The sequence below is a fragment of the Dreissena polymorpha genome, chromosome 5, assembly GCF_020536995.1.
Source record: "Dreissena polymorpha isolate Duluth1 chromosome 5, UMN_Dpol_1.0, whole genome shotgun sequence".
In the NCBI taxonomy this organism is placed as follows: Eukaryota; Metazoa; Mollusca; class Bivalvia; order Myida; family Dreissenidae; genus Dreissena; species Dreissena polymorpha.
This window is the reverse complement of record NC_068359.1, coordinates 127307458-127318086: the sequence shown is the minus strand read 5'-3', so window position 1 is coordinate 127318086 and position 10629 is coordinate 127307458. Positions and strand designations below refer to the sequence as shown.

At 35.7% G+C, this 10629-nt stretch overlaps 1 protein-coding gene across 1 annotated transcript; it reads right to left on the bottom strand.

Annotated features, from left to right (window-relative positions):
- Positions 1 to 249: 249 nt before the first annotated feature.
- LOC127831625 (THAP domain-containing protein 5-like) lies at positions 250 to 2332 on the bottom strand. Its single transcript, XM_052356604.1, has 4 exons — positions 1926 to 2332; positions 1048 to 1514; positions 395 to 653; positions 250 to 260 (listed from the first exon to the last, which is right to left on the bottom strand). Exons 1-4 carry the CDS (start codon positions 2125 to 2127, stop codon positions 250 to 252), a joined length of 939 nt encoding a protein of 312 aa, XP_052212564.1. The 5' UTR covers positions 2128 to 2332.
- Between the last annotated feature and the right edge of the window lie 8297 nt (positions 2333 to 10629).

Sequence of the window (10629 nt, the reverse complement as noted above, 5' to 3'; positions counted from 1 at the left end):
ATTAAGCAATCACATGTAATACATCAACCTAAACTTAAGAAATGAAAACTATAAAAAAAAACAGTCTTCCAATCACATGTCCATTAGCTTAATTACTCTCATTACATGTACTTCTTAACACTCATAACCAGAGCGCACATCTGACATATTTTTTGCAGAATGTTTATTGACAATACAAATTTGACATTTTAATCCTCTTAGCTGCATACAAAACTTTGATTGTAGCTATTCTTTAAGCATATGTAGACACTATGCCATTCCTGAAATTACATAGCATGAAACAAACAAAAATTATCTCTGATGACAACTTAGTCTCTGTGCTAGTCAAAGGTTCAGTTAAAATTTTGTATGTTTTTCCTAGCCCAATAATTCTTTCTACATGAACACGTTTTACTTGAAATTTTTCTATCTTTAATAGCAGTTTCATTCGAAATTCTATTTTGCTTCTTAAATAAGGTTGGTATATTGATATGCACATCATGTGGTGCAAAAATGTCCTGCACATTGAAACCTTTATCAGCCATTATACTGTCACTTTTGGAACAAAGCCTGGTCAGTGAACTCCGTTCAACTATTTGCCTATCACTTGTAGCACCCCCATAGGCTGGAGACACATAAGAAATAAGACCGCCAGGGGTACTGCCAACCAAAACCTTACCTGTATTTCGGTTCTTGTAAGTCGAAAAAGTGGCTTGTTGAGCTGTTGGATTCTTTGGCTTTTTAATTGGGCACTCAGTACCATCAATTATAACCCGTGTTTTGGGGTACAGTCTCTTGAAGCTGCTTGGAGCAAAATAGTGGACTAAAGTTTGTGATGGCCAAATGTTAATTTCTTTCCACTGTTTTTCCATGAACAAGACCCACGTAATAAAAATGTTTGACACAACACTTTCCGAAACATTAAATAATCGCGACAGTTCAAAGTTTGTCATGTGTCGCCTTAATTTAATCAACGTAATAAAAAATTGATCAGCAACACTTATACTTGTTATAGAATGATACACACTAATTAAGATGGTATGCTGCTGGTCCGAGTGTGTTCAAAACAAAAAAGAACTTCATGTAATTTTCGAGTCCAGTGTAGAAATGAACAGCAGCTTCATCATCCTCGAACTTGTTGATGCTAAATGCAAGTGTAGTTGTTGTTTGTATTGCGGCATCTTCCGTTTCACACTCTGTTTGTACAAATGAGTCCATAAATGTCACCTTTTCATCTGTGATCGAGATTATTTGCTCGACACATTCCTGCTGTGTCACAACTTCTTCGCTAGCACCCACATCGATATCAGTGGTAACAATGTCAATTTTTGTGGCAATGTACTCTGGTTCAAAGCTTGTGTTTTCACCAGACTGTTCCATATTTGTTACATCTTCAAACAGCTTACGTTTCCGGTTTTCTCTTTCTAGACGACGTTCCTTTCTCTCCTGGCTCTTAGCAACAGTCGCCTTGTTCGTCCAGGAAAAAATACTAGGGACAGCTGTTTTTCGCAATGCCCGCTTACGTCTTTCATTTCCTGGAAAAAAAGTATGCCATAAACAAATGCATGTATGAATTTGCTGCAGATTTTGTTAATGGATTACAGAATGAGTAAACAGAAAAAAGTCTGCCTTATTACACCAAAATATAGTGTTAATTTATTACCAGCAATATGTCAATATCACATAATGCATATTAAATAAATCAACAAAATAACATTGTGTAGCAGTACTGTCATTGGTGATAGAAAATATATGAAAAATAAGCCTGGAAACAAATACATTTAGACTTTTAGTATATACATGTACACGTTCACCATGTCCATACACTTAAAATGATATATTTGCCACGATTATCTAATGGAGAGAAAACACAAATTCAGCATTATAAGCGTAATATGTTTTTGCATTTGTGATGTTTTTCAACATAAATTAATCAAACAACCTACCTGCATATGTTATTGTGTGGTAATCATCTTCGGTGAAGTGGTTTTCACACACGTACGAGTATTCGGATGGAGTCCAGATTTCGAACTTTGTTTTCACCCGTCGAATAGCTTGTACCCATGCTGCTTGACGTTGTTTGTCTTTCGGGAACTTGTGTCGACCTTTTCGTGAACAAAAGGGAACGCAACACATGGTTTGAGGCATTATTTTATGTTTCTATTGTCAAGCTGTCAAACGCTTCGCTGAATAACAATGGCGATAATTTTATGATAAAATCCGAACATATCCGCATAGATGAACCTACTCGACCAGAGCGCCACCTATATCGGAAAACAGGGGACATTACTCACTAAAGTCGCTCATTCAATGTTCTCTGCGCTACACAGTTTGTATAAAAAAATCAATACTTGCACACTCGTATACCTTGACGTTGTGCATTGCCGCATAATTTTCGCGCTCTTTTGTCGGGAAATATACATGACGACTATATTGAAAGCATTTGTAAACGTCGTGTTAACATTAAAACATCGGAAGTGTGTTTCGGATTATAAATTTGTATTCTCATTTGGGAACTTAACGGAACATTTATACTTATGGTATATTTGTTTTGAATTGTATATTAATTTGTTACAACGCTTTACGTGTGAAAAAAATGTTTTGATAATATTATGCATTAATAGCACAATTCCCAGGAGGAAAACGTTTTTTACATGAAGGCGTATGACGCAATAAAACGTTTTTTTTGTAAGATCGTATTGTATCAATCTAAATTTAAATACGTTTGTCCAATGAAAGCTGTGTCCCACATTATGCGCTGTACTCTTTACACTTCTGAAAAATGGCGTAGTCATATGGTTGTTTTAATGAAATGCTCAAACATATTTACCGACATAAATGTTCAAGATTATTTTTTTGATGTTGGATTATCGGATAATTGTGAACATTAGAAGCGTTATGTACATGTATAAAGTTATCGATACGATTCGGTTTCTATGCATGAATTGGCGAGTCATCGTTGTCACTGCGATCAGGGCGAATGGCAGCGAATCACCACAACATTGAGGGGATTTAGCGCGAAGATTATCTTGCTGTCGCGCGACGTCGGAGTGACGAGTCACGTGAAATCGCGGTGATTTTCCACCCAAAAAGCAAAATGCCCGCCTTGACTTAGCAAATTAGGCAAAAATCACGGGTCGCGTAGTGTAATTAAGTACCACTTTTTATACACTGCCAAATTGTGACATAACGAGTTGCCTCCCTTGTTGGTTCATGCTACCTCCGCAATATAGAGATATGAGGATAGCAGCAATAAATTGTATTCGGCAACATTTGCGAACAATACGTTAGTCAGTTGTTGTTCGGCGACGACTCGGACAAGCTTGATAAGCACTCGTACGATATTATTGCTAAATGACATTGTAATCTTATTGGCTTTATTGGAAAAATTTAGTTATTTTTGGGGAAATTTTGGTCAGATTTTTGGGAAAAAAAGTAAATTTTAAGCAATTGGGAAGCAGCCGAATATTGGCGGTAATTTTGGGCAAAAAAAATCACTGAGCTGGTAAACAGATGGCCGTAAAACAGTGACCGTTGTTTCGCGTCGAGTTCTTTCTTGCAAAACGCATGACCTATCTTTTTTATTGTTTAAATCATTGCGGCTTGGAATGCTCTTTAAGAAAAGGTATGTTTATATGGGTCTCTATTTGCGAAAGTTTGACTTTATTTTTTGTTAAAGTTATTGCTTTTACATTGAATTTGTGATGAAAATCTTTTAGTATATTGTGACCTTTAGAAATTCACGGTCTTGCAATTCTCACGCTTCACCGGTTATCTATTTTGCTGCAATTTCTAACAAATTAAAATAAAACAAGGAAGTAGCAACTGTCATAAACTCATCACTCACCTTTCTATTGATTTATCCGTTCATTTATCAACCGTAAAATGCACGTATTATTAACACTAAACGAGTTATTTCGCACAATGATTTCCCACTCATCGTCAGCGCCATTTTGAAAAATTCGACAGGTTATATTACACTAATTCCATTTCCCACAGGGTCCCATTATAAAACTGCCAACTTTCAAAGCATTTTTCTTGTATCTCCTATATATAAAAAAATTGTTCAAGACTGGTATCATTTTAAAGATAAAACTGTCCTCTTTCAATAAATGCAGTCAAAAATATATGGTCTCTCAACTTCTAAGAAATTAAAATTCGCCCAAAGGAAAGCACCCTTGGAAAATAGAGTTTTGAAGGTGAAATTTCGACAAAAGCGCCGCACTTCAATCAGCGCACCCCAACCATTCATCTTTCAACGTGATCCCCACTGAAATGCGCCAAAAATGTTGCAAACACACATAGGATGCAGGAATAAATTACACAAAGCATGGGTGCGATCGCTAAATCGCTTTTAATACCGAAGAGAAAAGGAACTCTTTTGAAAAAGGAACTACAATTTTGTAAATTGGTTGCATGTCAATGAAATATATAGAGAATACTAGGTTAGCGTTGAATAGCGAGAAGTTGCGAGGCTTAGAACACCGAGAGCGCGAGCCTCTGGCTAGCAAAATATTATTTTATTCAACGAATTCAATAACTTTAGTATGGAACTTAATTTAATGTTCTAAAACATTTGTTCATGATTATTAAATACATGTGGGTTTTTGTTTGTTTGTGAAAAATAGTTGTTGGTTCTATTGTTTTAGACTAAAAATAACGAAATACAGAATGCAAATTTTATTTTAAATTGGTTTGAACAAACATAGTAAACATTAATGACGTAAAGATATTGACCGACAACATAATATCGGACATAGAGGATTTTACATGTTTTTTTTTTTCATATTGAATTTATTAAACGAGTTCGATACACTGATAAATTGATTGCGAGGCTCTGCCGAGCATTTTATAATTTTATTCAACGAGTTTATTAAATTCAATGTCAAAAGACACTCATGTATTATTCTTTTTATCACATGTTCAATCTTATTGCTTATAAATATTGACATTAAGTCTTTCTTTTCCCTATATTAACGCGGCAAATTGAATCGACGTCCGTGCACTAAGAGAGACGTCACGTAAAAGTGTTATGACACGAGTTTATTATGAAAAAAAACGTAATGACTATTAAACTCCCACGACGTCAAGCATGTGATAAAATACAATATCGGAGACGTAACGAAACGCATGATGAACGTTTATTAAGAATAAGATACTGTTTTATCAATAAAAAGATAGAAGCTAGCATCTATTTATTAGATTTTCATACCTCTTTGTAGAGGAGTTCTTGGAGAATATTCGACTGGGCTTAATTTACTTATTTTAACTTCTTTAAAGACATGCTTCATTTCTTTTCACTACCGTAACAACTGGTCACTACCGTAACATTAACTTGACTTCCGTATAGGCATCAGTTTAACTGAATAGTGACAAATGTTTGCATACATCACCTCGAAAAGTAATTGACTTCAATAAACAAAGTCATATGTAAGTATATGCCAAAGTGTGACCGGTGCTTTGCAATATATGGAATTTTAAAGAAAATTTTAAAGACAGACTTTTTCACTTATTGTACATTGTTGTCATTAAATGGTTAGATTTTCAAGTTTTAATAATAATCTGGTTGAAGTAAGGTATAGACAAAAAGTACTTAAGACGTTAATTGGACTGATATCAAACATCGATATGAAAACAATTATTATTGCAAATACATATGAATTTTAATTAATGTTACGGAAGTGACAAAATGTAAACATTACTGTGAATTTATTTGATAGTCAGCAATAATATTGAAATGTTATCGTTGCAGTTGTTATTTTACCACAGATAAAGAGTACACATATTAAATAACACAAATAAATTTATTACTTCTAAAACTTGGATTTTTATGCCCCCGGATTGAATGATCGGGGATTATGTTGTTTTTGGCCTGTCTGTCTGTCATTCTGTACGTCATTCTGTCCTTAAACTTTACCTTTGTCGTAAATTTTGCAATATTGAAGATAGCAACTTGATAGTTGGCATGCATGTGTATCTCATGGAGCTGCACATTTTGAGTGATGAAAGGTCAATGCCAATGTCATCCTTCAAGGTCAAATGTCAAATATATGGCTTCAAAGAGGCGCAATAGGGGGCATTGTGTTTCACAAACAAAGCTCTTGTTCCTTTGTTATGTTTAAAAAAGGACATTTTCTGTAGAATGGCTCTTAAATGTAGTCACTTTCATTATCAATGCATACAGGCACACATATTTAAATGCAAAAGAATAACACTAGTGGTGTCAATAGACTCAATACACAACAAACACAGTATAATACATGCAAACAAAGATGACATGATATATAAAATCATAATAACAATTAACAAAAATATTAACCATAAAAGAGAGTGGGTGTCACTGTTTATTTAAAATCAATCCTAAAAGTTTGAAAAGATTTCAGTATTATAAAAGGAACTAAAAGCAATAATCAAATAATAACTCGTACTATTCATGTATTTAATTACATCTTATTAACAAACACTTGACAAATGTCATTTTATTACGCATACAACAATACAAGCATTGATGGAATTGCCTAAAATTCCTTATTTTTTATCAATGATCACATTTGTGAATTTAGGCTATAAGATTGTGGAAAAAGAATAGATTATGTGTGTGCGCACATGAACCGCACACAAATAGGCAAAACAAAACAATTTATTAGGGGTACAACTGACTTCCTGGATATCTTCTCACTGAAATAATGCAGTAGGTGGTTTTCAAATGGAAAACCATTTTGTTGAAAAGCGGGTGTATTACGTTCTGGGTTTGGGCAAGCAGAACAGTGCAGGAATGAAACAACTTAACTTTTTCTGTAGAATTAATGGTCACGAATAATCACTTTTGCACATTTGAACTCTTCATGATTTTACTCAAGGACTGAATTTTTCATGCTTGTTGTTGACACTTTACTGAACATGGGGAAAGAATGTCTTGTCCCTTTATTGGGAGTTGGTGTTGGTTTTAGCTCACCTAAGCACAATCTGCTAATGGTGAGCTTTTATGGTCGCGTTTTGTCCGTTGTGCGTCGTGCGGCATCAACAGTTGCCTTGTTAACACTATAGAGGACACATTTATAGTATATTCTTAATGAAATTTGGCCAGATCATTTGTCTCTGCGATATCTTGGACGAGTTCGAAAATGGTTACAGTTGCTTGAAAAACATTGCCGTCAGGGGGCGGGCCATTTTTCCTAATATGACTATATATTTCTATAGTAAAACCTTGTTAACACTATAGAGGCCACATTAATTGTCTGATTTTTATGAACTTTCGTCAGAAGATTTGTCCAAATGATATTTTGGACGAGTTCGAAAATGATTCCGGTTGGTTGAAAAACAGGACCCCCAGGGGGCGGAGCATTTTTCGTTATATGGCTAATTGTGAAACCTTATTAACACTCTAGAGGCCACATTAATTGTCGAATCATCATGAAACTTGGTCACAATATTTGTCCCAATGATATCTTGGACGAGTTCGAATCTTCCAGTTGGCTGAAAAACATGGCCACCAGCGGGGTGTTTTTCCTTAAATGACTATATATGGCTATTATAAAACCTTGTTTAAACTCTTCAAGCCACATTCATCGTCCGGTCTTCATGAAAAATGGTCACAATATTTGTCCCAATGATATCTTGGACGAGTTCGAATCTTCCAGTTGGCTGAAAAACATGGCCACCAGCGGGGTGTTTTTCCTTAAATGGCTATATATGGCTATTATAAAACCTTGTTTAAACTCTTCAAGCCACATTCATCGTCCGGTCTTCATGAAACTTGGTCACAATATTTGTCCCAATGATATCTTGAACGAGTTCGAAAATGGTTCAAGTTGCAAACCATATGGCGGGGCATTTTTCCTAATATGGCTTTATTTAAACCATGTTTACACCAAAGAGGCCAAATGTATGGTCCGATCTTCATCAAACTTGGCAGAACATACGTCTCAATGACATCTTTACTGAGTTCCAAAATGATTCTGGTCTGTTGAAAAATATTGCAACCAGAGTCGAGGCCTTTTGCCTTATATGGCTACATATGGCTATAGTAAAACATTGTTTACACTCTAGATGCCACATATATTGTCCCATTTTCATGAATCTTACTCAGAAGATCTGTCTCAATAATATCTTGGACGAATTGGTTGAAAAACATGGCCACCAGGGGGCGGGCTTTTTCCGTATATGGCTATAGTAAAAACGTGTTAACACTCTAAAAATTATTTTTATTGTCCAATCGTTTTGAAACTTGGTCAGAACATTTGTTCTAATGCTTTCTTGGATGAGTTCGAAAATGGTTCCGGTTTCTTGAAAAATATGGCCTCAATGGGGCGGGCACTTTTTTCTATGGCTTTATACTACTTTAGTTAAACGTTGTTAACACTCTAGAGGCCACATTCATTGTCCGACCTTAATGAAACTTTGTCACAAGATTTGTCCCAATGATATCTTGGACGAGTTTGAAAATAGTTCCGGTTGGTTGAAAAACATGACCGCCAGGAGATGGGGGGCTGAGCATTTTTCCTTTTATGGCTATAGTAAAAACTTGTTAACACTCGTAAAGTCACATTTATTGTCAAATCTTCATAATACTTGGTCAGAAATGTTGCTGTAATGCTATCTTGAATCAGTTAAATCATAGTTCCTGTCTGTTGAAAAACATAGCCGCCAGGGATCGGGGAATGTATCCTAATATGCTATTGTAAAACCTTGTTAGCACTCTAAAAGTTACGTTTATAGTTTACTCTGCATGAAACCTGGTCAGAAGATTTGTTCTAATGATAACTGGGGCTGCATTGAGAAGGTCAGTTCCTTTGTATCTCAGCTGAGCGACTTTGGGACTTTCAGGCCCTCTAGTTTTGAATAAATGTCCAGGATGTTTCCAGAAAATACACATCATAGCATATCATCTAGAACTGACAGTGCCATGGGAAGAGCGAATGGAGGAAGAACACGAGAGAAAGAAGGTCAACTACCAGCCACTACTTGATGCTTGCCAACGACAAGGATGAGATAATTGAAACCTCCCATTGGAGGTTGACAGTCGGGGCTTCGCAGGGCATTCAGTCGTGAAGGCCTACAGAGTACTTAGCAAGGAGACGGGCAATAGCAGATGTCTGCAGGCAAGCACAATCAGCTTCAAAATGGTTATGGCAGTTGAGAGAGCAGCAGTGGACAGCTTATCAGTGTCTGGTCGAGGTTTGACTTGTCCTGTGACTTGTACTTAAATTAATCCTCTCCTCTCAGGTATGTCTGACTAACCATTTAACAGAATTAAGCCATCTCTCTCTCTATATATATATACCGAATTTACTGGTAGAAACCACATTAAGCGATAGTTCGCCTGTCAACTTTATATAGATCTTAATACTGGCTACATATCTTACCTAAGACAGGACAAACTAGCAAAATCGGGAACTGGCTACTTACTTTATTGCGCTCTCGCCGGTAAAATTGATGTTGACATATGATGTTCATTATACGACTATTTTATACTACGTCATAAGCGAGATACTAAGCGAGGAACTCATATTCTCATCTGGTAACGATCAAAAAGCAATTAGCGTGGGCAACTTAATTACAGTTCATTAAGTCCAACCTGTGTTAGCGGTCACCTCTATTAAGCAAAAACCTTTCATAAGCAGGCATTATTTTAATATCCGAAATGACCTTTTATAGTGCAAATGCACCTCTATTAAGAAGCCACCTGCTGTAAGTGGTCAGTTCTGCTGCCTCCCATATGTGGTCGCTTAACACAGATTCAACTGTTTATGCATTGTTGTGTACACCCTATATTAAATAATACGTGACACGTTTAAGTCCATTTAAATTCTTGAAATACAGCACTTAAAGTAGTTATTCTAAAATGCGCATTTTAATTGATGTGTCACTTTGAATGTTTTGATCATGTGACTTAAAATCACATTATTTGGTACGGACTTCTTTCCGAGCCGAACACAGAGGTGAATGTTATGTTACCATCGTGCAAGAGATTGCTTTAGAGAGCACATCGTTTACAAATTAGAAGGCATCAGATGTCAAGAGGAGCGCGGTGTCGTATTACGTCAAAGTCGAATAATGTTTACTCTTACTGACGTATGTAGATCATATCGTTTGATTATTTCTGATTAAACTTCTTTTCGCATTATGAATCTTGTTTTTAGCTATAATATTTTAATTGTAATTGGCTTTTTGATTTTTATCCAATTTAAACAAATTAACTTTTACTTTTGTGTGGGGCTATAGATGGGCATAGACAACCAAGCTTTGTACATAATTCCCTCCTCTTACAACCTTATTCCTGCTTCTGACGATAATCTGAATGATAAACTCAATTTAACTATCTCTAAAGCTTTTTGATAAAGCAAGATATGTACTTTATACTTGATCTGGTTTCATTTTATCGGGTCTGGTTATTCTGAATCCAGAACTTATATTAATCAAATATATAGCGAACATTGAATACACGATTGCATATTGGGTTTTTGAATTTTAGCGAATACCGAGCCAAATTCGAACTTGAACGAATATCATGCCAAGGTCGAATAATCATCTGTTAATTGGACATTTGAACTTAAGCACATATCAGGCCATAGACGAATACATAGCTTGCTATCGGACATTCGAACTTGAGCAAATATCAAGCTAAGTTCGGATACCATGCTGGGTATT

What these genes read in the sequence shown, in the direction of transcription:
- LOC127831625 (XM_052356604.1), bottom strand. Translation starts at nt 2,127, where the DNA reads ATGCCTCAAACCATGTGTTGCGTTCCCTTTTGTTCACGAAAAGGTCGA. An exon ending in CCACACAATAACATATGCAG is followed by an intron (nt 1,515 to 1,925) that starts GTAGGTTGTTTG and finishes CTTTTTTTCCAG; the next exon opens with GAAATGAAAGACGTAAGCGG. An exon ending in ATTACATGAAGTTCTTTTTT is followed by an intron (nt 654 to 1,047) that starts GTTTTGAACACA and finishes AATACAGGTAAG; the next exon opens with GTTTTGGTTGGCAGTACCCC.